A 14,103-nucleotide genomic window follows, 5' to 3' on the forward strand; every position below is an offset into this window, starting at 1 on the left:
AGCATTCACCCAATGTTGAGGGCATGTGGCCTGGTATGGTTCAGGAGGGAGGGGGGCCGCTCTCTCATCCCCCCCTCTTTTCCTGCGGCCTGTCAGGTTGCGTGCTCGGATAAAGGGTCTGGTATGGATATTTAGGGGGAACCCCACGTCAATTTTTTTTTTTTATTATTTGACGCGGGGTTCCCCTTAATATCCATACCAGACCTGAAGGGCCTGGTAATTGAATTTGGGGACCCCCATGCTTTTTTATTTATTTATTTATTTTATCAATGACTTTCAATGAGTGTTCTCTGTATTACGGAGCCAACAATTCATAATAGCTGCGAGTGATTTTAAAGGACTTTTTTTCCTGCATAAATGACACATTGTGCAGGGACAGTTCTAAGCACCGGAAACATGCACCCCTTCACAGGCATACTATAGACACCCCCCAGCTACAAAATTTAAAGGAATATTACACTTTTACTGTTTCACTTAAATCATTATTAAAATCACTGCTCTGGAAAAAACGGCCATTTTTAAAACTTTTTTTTGCATTGATACATGTCCCCTGAGGCAGGACCCAGGTCCCCAAACACTTTTTAGGACAGTAACTTGCATATTAGCCTTTAAAATTAGCACTTTAGATTTTGAACGTTGGAGTCCCATAGACTTTAATAGGGTTCTAAAGTTCACACGAAGTATGCTATATACTAGCTCCGTCGAATCTTCTTTATACATTCGACAGACACCATGAGCCTTCAAAGACAGATTCGACTGTAATTCATGTGTATTTTCGGACAAATGCAATTTTTGAATGAAAAACGAAATAAATAAAAACGAATTTCAGGAGTAACTAAATAAATAAATTTTTCGGACGAAAACGAAATTCCGAAACAAAATATTTTACTCTGCACATGTCTAGAAAATGGCTTATGCAGTCAAAGGGTTCAAGTAGAACTTAGAGAAAACTGTTCCGCTTTGTAAAATGTTAATTCATTTTATTTTATCTCTAAACTATTTGGTTTGCCCAGCAGTCTGGCCTAAAAACTTCCAGTCAGAAACCCCCATGTCCTGACCTGTTGCTAGGACATGAAAACTGTTGGATATTCTCAGAATTACAGAAGTAAAGACCAGTGGTTTTCCTGTTTTAGCAACAAGTCAGCACATGGGGGTTGCCAACTGGAAGTTTTTAGGCCAGTTTTCAGGGGACCCTAATGGCCTACAGGGATAAAAAATAAAGTTAAAGAACATTGTATAAAGCTGCAGTGTTTTTATAAAGCTACTGGAGCCCCTTGACTGTGTAGGCTACATTCTGGAAAGAACTGAGCCTTTAAAATCATGGCTGGTTCCTCATTCAAATCCCCTACTCCAAGTCAATCATATCTGCTAAGAAACCCACCTTGGAATGAAGGTGTGGGAGTCCTTTGTACATTTGCAGACACTTGGAGCTTTTACAGTACATCTCTGATGTCTGAATGCAAGAGAATGAGACAGGGAATGAGACAAACTCAAGTCTCATTCCCTGCCCCCTCCTTACTTTCTGCCTTTCAATGTTCCTGAGTTCTCACAATGTCCTGTGGGCCTTCATCAGTCCCTCTCTGTGCTCCTGGACTTAGGGGGTTTGCCTCAGTCCCTGTTGCAGAATGCTTTTAGTTTTTTTTTGCCCAACCTTATACAGAAAAATGCTTTAATAAAACTTGTACTGGTAGACTTTGCTAATAAATACCAGACATTTATACACACAATCCCTTTGTCTGTAGGCTGAGCCGAATGGACTTGGATAACCAGCTCAGGGGATATTCTCTAACTAAAAAAAAAACACCTCTGTATCTTTAATAGAATCAATGCATCTTTAACAGCGTAAAGTATATCTGTAGGAAAGAGTGGAGGATTAGACCCTTTGTCAAGTTTTTATTGCTGTCATTTATCTTTATCAATGAGAAAGCAAGAGAGGGGAAATCCAAAGTTTTAGGGCTGTCCTAAGAAAAAGGGGTATGGAAAAGTCTTGCAATGGGGACATTATTCCCAAGGACAACTGTCTTAAGCCTCGTGAACACAATCGGATTTACCGCAGACAAAACCTGAGACTTTTGTCCGAAGGCGTGTGCCTGGATTTTGTCTTGCATACAAATGGCAAGGAATTGTCAGCCACCAAACATGAAGGTAGTGACGTACTACGTGTTTTTTTTAGCTCTTTAGCGACACCCTTTGGGCTCCTTCTGCTAATTTTGTGTTAGTAGACATTTGGTGAATGTTGATTTGAGCTTTTCATTTCGTGCTTTTCAATTAGTTGTCATAATGCCATCAGTATCACCAGCAAAGCAGCTTCATTATTATCTCATTAAAGAAGAGGAGAATGTGTGCTGCATTTCGTGATTTCATAATTTGCCACGTCACAAATGTTAATTCTCCATTACGAACGCTAGTTTACAAGACTGACCGCTTCCAGCTCGTCCTTGCTTCCGAGCATGCATGTTTGTACTTTGGACTTTTTTCAGACAGACTTGTGTACACACACTCAGAAAATCCGACAACAGATATTTGTCCGCAGAAAATTTTAAATCCTGCCATCTAACATTTGTCCACGGAAAACCTGACAATAGTCTGATGAAGCATACAAATGGTCAGATTTTCTGCCAACAGCCTGTCATCACACAATTTCCATCAGAAAATTTGATTGTATGTAGGGAGAGAAATTCCCCTCACACTGGAAGATTTCCTCTAAATTTCTTTTGCATTTCCTCTGGAACAAGAAATAAAGGGACATTTTACTATAGTACATAGATCGCAACAAAAAAAATGGCAGGGGTTTTAATTATTTCCTACTATATCTGAAAAAATCTGGGTTATATATACACTTTATGTTAGGTTAGTTCTTGGCTAGAGTGAATACTTTCAAAATATACGATTTAAAAAATATATATATATCCTTATTAAGTCAAGTGTTAGCCATGAACCCTACCAGAAAAAAAATGCTAAAAATTTTCAACTTTACCATGGCGATAAATAATATATTTTAGATTCAGTCAGGTAAGCCTTTACACTAAATAGCTGGTGGTAAATCTAAAAGGGTTGTATATTAAGATTGTAATGTGATAGCTACCTAGATAAGATGCTGATATGAGTTGCAGCTTAACATACGTATAGTATTCCAATAGTATGTAAAATGTTTTTTGGAGTCCTGCGTTTATGGAAAAAAAGGGAAGAGAACTGCTGCCTCTACCAATACATCCACCTAAATGGAATGTAAATAATGAATGTATAAAAGAGGGGGGGGGGGGGGGGGGGAGTGGTGGTGTTCCCAAATGTAATATGTCTCAGAATTAAGACCAAAAACAAAAACAGAACCAAGAGCAAAATATTTAGTGCAAACCAAATATGTGCAAATGTGACCTGTGTACTAATATAGCAATCTAATGTGCTATTGTTTAGCCTTGGTGTGGCTCATAAGATCAGATACAAAAGAATAATAACATAAGTATGTGAACCACAGTGCATTTGCTTAAAAATATAAAACATATATTAAAGTGATATGTGCCCTTTAAATGCGTGCCTAAATGATACTCTCATGTATCACATTTAAATAATATATACTGAGTTCATATGTCGTTATGATAAAAATGCAAAAATCAATGAAAAGAAATAAAAAGAAAAAAGGAAAAAAAGTGACAGGTACTGTTTAAAACTGCGCATAGTGCTTCTTATTGGTGTCATAAAAGTAATGCACTCACCGGAACCATGCGCCCCACGCAGGGGTATTGCGCTTTCACAGTATCTGCCACTGTGTAGCAAACAAAAGGCTTTTTCCTGTGTCAGATGTTTGTTTCCGTGCTTGTGGTATGAGATCTAACGGCCTCTTTAACTTTACCTCCATAGCTTTTAGTTTCCCTCAAATGCCCACAATTAAAATAGGATTGTCTTGAGCTCGATTTTAGCTCCCTGCTTCTCAATCGGTTATTATTCTTTTGTATCTAATCTTATGAGTCACACCAAGGTTAAACAATAGCACATTAGATTGCCGTATTAGTACACAGGTCACATTTGCACATATTTGGTTTACACTAAATATTTTGCTCTTGGTTCTGTTTTTGTTTTTGGTCTATATTTTGAGATATATTTCATTTGGAATTTCTTGAAAGCTACACAGGCGTATAGTATTCCAAAGAGACATAAGGGAAACCCACAAAAGAGGTTAAAATGTACCATTTCTATGCTTTAGTAATAGTCTTTTTTGACAGATCTACAGCTTTATAATTGTTCTTGCTTGTGTAAAAAATTTCTAACAAGTAAAAAGTCCACTTTATATATAAAAAATGGATAACTATGTTAATGACTTAGACACGCAATTGTCATATTTTTAACCACTATATTATTTTGGTAAATATACACTGGCTCCGGTTGACTTCCTTTTACCTTCTACTGCTCATATGCATAATAGGGCTAAAGGTTCTGTCTAGTCTACATTAGGGATGAGCTTCGAGTTCGAGTCGAACTCATGTTCGACTCGAACATTGCCTGTTCGCCTGTTCAGCGAACAGTGAACAATTTGGGCTGTTCGCAGCAAATTCGAAAAGCCGGAACACCCTATACAAGTCTATGGGAGAAATCGAAAGTGCTCAATTTAAAGGGTAATATGCAGGTTACTGTCCTAAAAAGTGTTTGGGGACCCGGGTCCTGCCCCAGAGGACATGGATCAATGCAAAAAAAAAGTTTTAAAAACGGCCGTTTTTTCAGGAGCAGTGATTTTAATAATGATTAAAGTGAAACAATAAAAGTGTAATATTCCTTTAAATTTCGTAGCTGGGGGGTATCTATAGTATGCCTGTGAAGGGGCGCATGTTTCTGGTGCTTAGAACTGTCCCTGCACAAAGTGTCATTTGTGCAGGAAAAAAAGTCTTTTAAAATCACTTGCGGCTAAATTGTCGGCTCCCCGTAATACAGAGAACACTCAATGAGTGATCTCTGTATTAGCCGACAATTCATTCATTCATTGATTAAAAAAAAAAAAAAGCGTGGGGGTTCCCCTAAATTTAATTACCAGGCCCTTCAGGTCTGACATGGATATTAAGGGGAACCCCGTGTCAAATTAAAAAAAAAATTGACGTGGGGGTCCCCCTAAATATCCATACCAGACCCTTCAGGTCTGATATGGATATTAAGGGGAACCCCGCATCAAATTAAAAAAAAAAATTGACGTGGGGGTCCCCCTAAAAATCCACACCAGACCCTTTATTCGAGCACGCAACCTGGCAGGCCGCAGGAAAAGAGGGGGGATGAGAGAGCGGCCCCCCCTCCCTCCTGAACCGTACCAGGCCACATACCCTCAACATTGGGAGGATGCTTTGGGGGTCTGTGACCCCTCAAAGCATCTTGTCCTCATGTAGATGAGGACAAGGGCCTCATCCTCACAACCCTGGCCGGTGGTTGTGAGGGTCTGCGGGCGGGGGGCTTATCCGAATCTGGAAGCCCCCTTTAACAAGGGGACCCCCAGATCCCGGCCCCTCCCTGTTTGAAATGGTAAGGGGGTACAAAAGTACCCCTACCATTTCACAAAGAAAGTGTCAAAATGGTTAAATAAGACAAACACACTTTTGAAAAATTCCTTTATTAAAAATAAAAAAAAGATTCCAGCGGTGCTAATCCACTCTTGCTATCCAGCGACAGATCTCCGGGGTCCAGCAATGGATGATCATATCCAGCGGCGGGGGATCTCTCAGTCCAGCACTGTCGATACATCCTTCTTCTGTCTCCACTGCGGAGACTGCAGAGATCCCAGAGCTGACGTTTCTTATATTAGGAGGGCGGGGTCACCTGACCCCGCCCCTCTGATGCTGGAGAGGGAAGCCAGGGGTTCCCCAGTGACGTGTGGGTGACCTCGCCCCCTCTGATGTAACGCAGGTTTCCGTTACATCAGAGGGGGCGGGGTCACCCACACGTCACTGGGGAACCCCTGGCTCCCTTCACCAGCGTCAGAGGGGGCGGGGTCAGGTGACGAGTGGCCCCGCCCTCCTAATATAAGAAACGTCAGTGCTGGGATCTCCGCAGTGTCTCCACAATGGAGACAGAAGAAGGATGTATGGACAGCGCTGGACTGAGAGATCCCCCGTCGCTGGATATGATCATCCATCGCTGGACCCCGGAGATTCGTCGCTGGATAGCAAGAGTGGATTAGCACCGCTGAAATCTTTTTTTTTTTTTTAAAGGAATTTTTCAAAAGTGTGTTTGTCTTATTTAACCATTTTTACACTTTCTTTGTGAAATGGTAGTACCCCCTTACCATTTCAAACGGGGGGGCCGGGATCTGGGGGTCCCCTTGTTAAAGGGGGCTTAAAGATTCTGATAAGCCCCCCGCCCGCAGACCCTCACAACCACCGGCCAGGGTTGTGAGGATGAGGCCCTTGTCCTCATCAACATGGGGACAAGGTGCTTTGAGGGGTCACAGACCCCCAAAGCATCCTCCCAATGTTGAGGGTATGTGGCCTGGTACGGTTCAGGAGGGAGGGGGGGCCGCTCTCTCGTCCCCCCTCTTTTCCTGCGGCCTGCCAGGTTGCGTGCTCGGATAAAGGGTCTGGTATGGATTTTTAGGGGGACCCCATGTCAATTTTTTTTTTAATTTGATGCGGGGTTCCCCTTAATATCCATATCAGACCTGAAGGGTCTGGTATGGATATTTAGGGGGACCCCCACGTCAATTTTTTTTAAAATTTGACACGGGGTTCCCCTTAATATCCATGTCAGACCTGAAGGGCCTGGTAATTGAATTTAGGGGAACCCCCACGCTTTTTTTTTTTTTATCAATGAATGAATGAATTGTCGGCTAATACAGAGAACACTCATTGAGTGTTCTCTGTATTACGGAAGCCAACAATTTAGCCGCAAGTGATTTTAAAAGACTTTTTTTCCTGCACAAATGACACTTTGTGCAGGGACAGTTCTAAGCACCAGAAACATGCGCCCCTTCACAGGCATACTATAGATACCCCCCAGCTACGAAATTTAAAGGAATATTACACTTTTATTGTTTCACTTTAATCATTATTAAAATCACTGCTCCTGAAAAAACGGCAGTTTTTAAAACTTTTTTTTGCATTGATCCATGTCCCCTGGGGCAGGACCCGGGTCCCCAAACACTTTTTAGGACAGTAACTTGCATATTACCCTTTAAAATGAGCACTTTAGATTGTGAACGTTCGAGTCCCATAGACTTTAATAGGGTTCTAAAGTTCACACAAAGTTTAGGTCTGTTCGCAGGTTCTGGTGCGAACCGAACAGGGGGGGTGTTCGGCTCATCCCTAGTCTACATGCAGAGTCATTCTATCCCAGTGCTTTAGAAGTTCCACAATATGGAGAATGTACTGGGACATGTCCAGAGTTCTTAGAACAGAAATCCGCGGATACTGAATACTTGCAGAATCTTAGCTCTATTTTAACGCAAACTGCTTAAAAGTTTTACATTGTCACAGAAGAAAGGATTGCAAATTAGAGGAGATTTTAATTGTTGGCAGGGTAGTTCTGAGCACCAGCAATCCCCTTCTTAAGATTCTACTTAACTTTTTTATTAATTTCTCCTTTACTACCATTTGTTCTTTTCGTTGTTAGGAAACATTTTTGGATACACAGTCTAAGTACAGTAAAAGCCATACACAAATGTAATAAATAGGAGAACAGAGTTTATAAAAATGTATGAAATACAAACAATTACAAAGACAATTGTTTTGCGTGACTTATTTTATGCCCTGCCATACATACCAGGTTTCCACAATGTTGACAAGATACAGGTCGCAGGAATGTCTTTTCTGAAAAGTTGTGGATAAATCCCATTTTACAATCCAGCACAGAGCTAGCTCTCAGAAAATATGACATCATCTCCTGTTTGCTGATCTTTCCATCCCTATAAATTATACACAAAGAAAAAACATTATTGCAGAAAAGGAGACGTGACTTATGGAAGAGAAGATTTACATTTAAACCAAGTATGATACTCTGAAAATATAGCAAATATAACACAATGCTATGAAGACACAAAAGTAACAAAGCCAAGATAAAAATAGAATTTCTAGTTCTGCAATAAACGTACAAGCCATCCTAAGAAAAGTACATTTGTTAAGGACGGAGGAAAAGTCTACCGCAACGTTGCCTAAGCTGACAGTCAGTTTAGGGGAGAAAGGAAATCTGGAAGTCTTCCTTATTGTTTTATGCACAAATGCTACTGTTAAAAAAGCTAATTATTTTTAAACACCTAGCTAATTCTTATAGCCATTATATTCCTAACAATGTGCACCACTTTATCTCATCTACAGTCTAATAATCATTTTATTATTCATAGTACAGTTGGGGCATAAGTACAACAGTAGCAGAATTCTGCAGATGTCAGGTGCAGACAGGTGCTCTTGTGAAGAACAGGGAAACCAAATCATCATACTTATGCGCAGGAGGTGTTCCGTTTTGGTTTAGCAGAGAGGGACATGATCCGAGTGTATGTTAAAATGGAAATATGGGCCTTCAATGATTTTTACCTTTATAGACATCATTAATAATATATTATTATTAATTAACTTTTGACATGTCTCTATAGCTTTATTCCTAAGAACACTGTCTGGACATTAACTGTAAAACTCAGAATAGGGGTTATGAGATAGAAATTACCATTTGTTTGTCACTGGAATGCTATCTGAAGCGTTTTTATTATCAGGCCATCCATCTGCTTGATAAATAGAAGACATTTCTGGACTAATTTTCATTTTAGGCATCTCTGAGGGAGTATAGTGATAGATCTTCCTTTGAGAACTTGACTTGAAAGGATTTGGCCCCCCGCTGGATCTGAATATCATAAATGCAAACTGGTAACCAAAAGATGACCAGCATCTTAACAGTTAATCGAAGTCCAGTAGTACCATCTGTTGGATGACAATGGTATGTGTGTCTGTACCTGGATCGGGGGGTTGCAGTAAAGGCATAGCATCAGAATGAGTGTATAAAATTAGGACACCAGGATGTCTGCATAGGACTAAGGTAATAATTGAAATTGGATGTGAGCCATAACATTTGGTGTCACTGTGTGAGGAATTTAGACCATTTGGGTGATTAATACTTCTCATATGTGGAAGACATAGACTGGAATGAACTGAAATGGACAATCATGATGTCAAAAACAGCAAGCATTATTACATTTTTTTAATTTTTCACCTTTCTCTCCCCTGTCTGATCACCAAGATCAGTAAGCTTCCTTTAAACTTTGTCTGTATTAATTCTTTGATGAGATTAAGTATGAGCAGCATAATTAAAATAAAATTGTACTAAAAGTGTATGAGAAAACATCCTAAGGACTTGGTTATGCTTATTGCAGTAGGGTGGGAGTGTGAATAAAGGGGCTCTGAATGAACTCCTAGAGAGAGTAAACAGAAAAAAAAAAACTAGGATCCGTGTCTACCTGCCAAAATGCAGTTCCAGTTGGGCCCTTGCGTTAGATTAGATTGAGATGCTTCCCAATCTTCTGTGAGTGAAATGCACCTGTAGGCCTAAATCCCATTATTTGATCTTGTGTATGATCTGACTTCACTGTAATTTACTAACAGGGGTTTGTAAGCTTATATTCCAGACCTGTGTAGTTATATTGTTGCTGCTATAAACCATACTGTAGAACATCGTTCCTCAATTAAATGCCTGACTCCATGCACTTGTATTTTTGTTACACAGGTTTTCACCAAATCCTTCTTGGGATAATAGGAGCAATAATCCCACTTTGAGCAATTTTTCAGCAAGAATACTTCAGAGAAGTCCGGGAGGGTATTGAACTAGTAACACGTTCAGGAAATTCCCAGGCCACTTGCAGGCTGCTATATCCAGGACAGGGAAGAAGTACTGTTGGCAGGGGTGGTACCTGTCAATTCTGTCACTGGTTAGAGATGAGCTGATTTAGGGGACAACTTCTTAAAGTTGGCAAATTATTTCAGGGTACGGTATCTATAAGGTTGGTTAACAGTATCACCTCAAAGAGGGCATAAAACGGTGATGAACCCTAAAACCTGTCCCCAAAGGAAGAGATGATATATAAATATGGACCCTGGGTGGTGAAATGTATTCAAGATTCGGATTGCTGAATTGGAAACAAATGTATTAAATTGAGTACTTTAAATCCTAAGGCTTTGGAGCACCTGTAGTTTGAACATAATAAAAAAATGGCATTCCCAAATGAAAGAAATGCTTTGAGTGAATGGCTAATAGAATTGATGAATAGGGCTGAGGATATGAACATTTTTACTGTGGCATTTATTGAGAAAACACAAAATAACACTAATTCTGCATACACGCGATCAGACTTTCCGCTAGACTTGGACCAATTCGATCGTGTGTGGGCTCCAGTGGACTTTTTCTTCCCCAAAGTCCAGCGGACCTAGAAATAAAACATGTTTTAAATCTTCCCGCTAAAAGTCACCAGACCCAGTTCCTGTCGGGAAATCTGCTCATCTGTATGCTGGTCCGATGGACCAACTACGACGCCACGGCAACAACAGCACCTGCCCACGAGAATGCTTTCAGCGCGATCCTATCTTGGCTACAGGGTACTGTACACCAGGCCCTTAGGTCTGGTATGGATTTTAAGGAGAACCCCCTATGCCAAAAAAACTGTGTGGGGGTCCCCCCAAAATCCATAGCAGACCCTTATCCGAGCACGTAGCCGGCCAGTCAGGAAAGGGGGTGGGGAGGAGCAAGAGCCCCCCCTCCTGAACCGTACCAGGCCGCATGCCCTCAACATGGGGGGGTGGGTGCTTTGGGGAAGGGGGAGCCCTGCGGGCCCCCCCGCCCCAAAGCACCTTGTTCCCATGTTGATGAGAACAAGGTCCTCTTCCCGACAACCCTGGCCATTGGTTGTCAGGGTCTGCGGGCAGGAGACTTATCGGAATCTGGGAGCCTCCTTTATTAAGGGGGCCCCCAGATCCCGTCCCCCGCCCTATGTGAATGAGTATGGGGTACATTTTACCCCTAGCCATTCACCTGGGGGAAAAATGTAAATAAAAAAAACACGCTACACAGGTTTTTAAAGTAGTTTATTAGGCAGCTCCGGGAGTCTTCTTCCGACTTCGGGGGTCTTCTTCCCGCTGTAATGCCGTGGACATGGTGCACAGTGACTTATATAGACATAAGGGGTGGAGTCACCAGGTGATGTCACCCGGTGACCCCGCCCCTTATGACGTCACAGTCCCAGCATGCCCCAGGCATCATGTATACATGGCATTAGACGTAAATACAAGTGGAATCAGCCACAAGTCAAAACCCCAGAGTAGTGATAGTGATGAACAGGGGGACGATGACAAATTGTCAGAGTTGGGGCCTTATGCAGTCACCTGGTCCTTGCTAGTGGAATTCTCCAGTCCTGATATGAATTGTGATTTATCATCAGCTGACAAAAAGGAAAAGCCCCAACTTACTCACAAGTTTGATCCCCAGTTAAAACCCCAGATGAATCACAGATAAGATCTTTCTGTGAGGCACAGAAGCAAATGCTGGAGTTAAGAAAGAAAAAGTTTTCCAAGTACTGACAAATGTATAAAGGCATTTACTGGCTGCGAGCCAGCAGAGCAATATCTGTAGTTATGACACTGGCTACACTGCTTATGTACTTTTATGCTGGGGGTTGGCACCCCATCGATCGTGACCTACCTGTTGATCGTGGTCAGGTGTGGTGAATGAACATGCATCGTATGACGTATGGTATACAGGCGAGAAGATTGTGGTCAACAATCATTAATAACGAAACCTCAGCCCGTATGGATCTGTAGACGTGACAGATCCTGACGTGTGAGCCCTAGCTAACTGCCCTGGTACAAACATGAACACAGGCACGATGAGACATGACAACCAACAAATATGAAAACAGGTACTGTAGTATGCCATGAGTGACAGACACGCTGGGCCAAAAAAATGCAAGGATAGAATGTTGCGACAGAAATGCTGAACTAAAACAAAAAAGACATAAATCCTGGTGCAGAATCGCTATGACAGAAGGCAACGCCATGACAGAAACGCTGAAACTGAATGCTGAGGCAGAAACGAACAGAAACCCAGGAGCAGAACGCCATGACCGAATGCTGAGGCAGCAATTACATGACAGAAAAACCTGGGGCAGAAACGCTGAGGCAGCAATGTCATGACAGAAAATCCCGGGGCAGAAACGCTGAGCCAGAAATGCTAGACAGAACACTGACAGAAAATCCTGAGGCAGAAACGCTGAGCCAGAAATGCTAGACAGAACACTGACAGAAATACTGGGGCAGGAAATGCTATGACAGAAATCCAGGGGCAGAACACCACGACAGAAATCCAGGGGCGGAACCGTCACGACAGAAATCCAGGGGCGGAACCGCCGCGACAGAAATCCAGGGGCGGAACCGCCGCGACAGAAATCCAGGGGCGGAACCGCCGCGACAGAAATCCAGGGGCGGAACCGCGCGACAGAAATCCAGGGGCGGTACCGCCGCGACAGAAATCCAGGGGCGGAAACGCCACGACAGAAATCCAGGGGCGGAAACGCCATGACAGAAATCCAGGGGCGGAAACGCCACGACAGAAAACCAGGGGCGGAAAGGCCACGACAGAAAGCCAGGGGAGGAAACGCCAAGACAGAAATCCAGGGGCGGAAACGCCAAGACAGCAATCCAGGGGCGGAAACGCCAAGACAGCAATCCAGGGGCGGAAACGCCAAGACAGCAATCCAGGGGCATAAACGCCAAGACAGCAATCCAGGGGCATAAACGCCAAGACAGCAATCCATGGGCGGAAATGCCAAAACAGACATCCAGGGGCGGAAACGCCAAGACAGACATCCAGGGGCGAAAAACGCCAAGACAGACATCTAGGGGCGGAAACGCCAAGACAGACATCCAGGGGCGGAAACGCCAAGACAGACATCCAGGAGAAGAAACGCCAAGACAGAAATCCAGGGGCAGAAACGCTATGACAGACATGCTGGGGCAGAAACGTTATGAAAGACATGTCAGAGCAGAAACGCTAAGAAAGAACTTCCCACTTGTCCCTATCCCTCCAATGTCCCCATTCATATACTAGGGCCAATTTTGGACAGAAGCCAATTAACCTACCTGCATGTCTTTGGAGAGAGGGAGGAAGCCGGGGTACCCGGAGGAAACCCACTTGGGCACAGGGAGAACATGCAAACTCCAGGCAGGTAGTGTTGTGGTTGGGATTCGAACCAGCAACCCTTTTTACTGCTAGGCGAGAGTGCTACTCACTACACCACTGTGCCGCCCTGCTTGCCCTCTTTTATTGGCTCGTGACTGTCTGCCTCTCCTTGTTGGCCTTCCGAACATAGTAATGGCCTGCAGGGAGATGGGAAAACCAGCAAATGGGTAGTGTATATTGTGCTGGGGGTACACAACACCCACTGTAAATGCTGCAGATGCCTGTATTAGAGAACACCAGCAATAAAGGGTAGATACAGGTGTATACTGTACTGGAGGCACACAACACCCACTAACTCCTGCAGATGCCTGAGAAAAGAACACACTGTCCCTGCCTATCTTGCTCTTTCCCTGCACGCCAGGACACACTACACAAGGCCACCGCGCTGGTGGCCTTATATAGTGTGGGGCGTGTACTAAACCCCCTGAGCTATAATTGGCCACAAGCATCCTGCTTGTGGCCAATTATGGCTCTCCTCACTGCCGGCGCTGCGATTGGCCAAGCATGTGGGGTCACAGTGCATGCTTGGCCAATCAGGAGCCAGCAATGCACTGCGATGGCACAATGCATTGTGGGCCGTGAGCACCATGCAAATTTGACGCGAACTGCCCGTCATGTTCGGTATTCGCCGAACGTGCGAACAGCCGGTGTTAGAGACGAACATGTGTTCGACTCGAACACCAAGCTCATCCCTACTCCTGACACACTTCCCACAGCTCAGCTGTATGGGCCTTTTTTTAGCACATGTGCAGTTGATCGCACTGGTGCGTTTTGCAAACTTTGCCTCAAGCAGATTGTGGCAAAAACACCAGCCATTTGGGTACCACATGCTTGATAAGACATTTAACCTCCCACCACTCAGCTCGTTGGCCATAGCACCTGGGACAAAAAGGGACGCAATTCTGCTCCTCCTAACCTTTCCGG

At 43.3% G+C, this 14,103-nt stretch overlaps 1 protein-coding gene across 1 annotated transcript in view; it reads right to left on the reverse strand.

Annotated features, from left to right (window-relative positions):
• The window catches only part of RASGRP2 (RAS guanyl releasing protein 2), a 1,719,722-nt gene that overhangs the window by 338,132 nt on the left and 1,367,487 nt on the right, over positions 1-14,103 (reverse strand). Inside the window, exon 13 of the mRNA XM_077457736.1 lies at positions 7,732-7,873. Within this exon, the coding sequence (XP_077313862.1) occupies positions 7,732-7,873 (142 nt within the window). The remainder of the gene's footprint in view (positions 1-7,731; positions 7,874-14,103) is intronic.

Source organism: Lithobates pipiens, unplaced genomic scaffold, assembly GCF_037356315.1.
Source record: "Lithobates pipiens isolate NorthernLeopardFrog02 unplaced genomic scaffold, aLitPip1_a1.2 Scaffold_10, whole genome shotgun sequence".
Classification (NCBI taxonomy): Eukaryota; Metazoa; Chordata; class Amphibia; order Anura; family Ranidae; genus Lithobates; species Lithobates pipiens.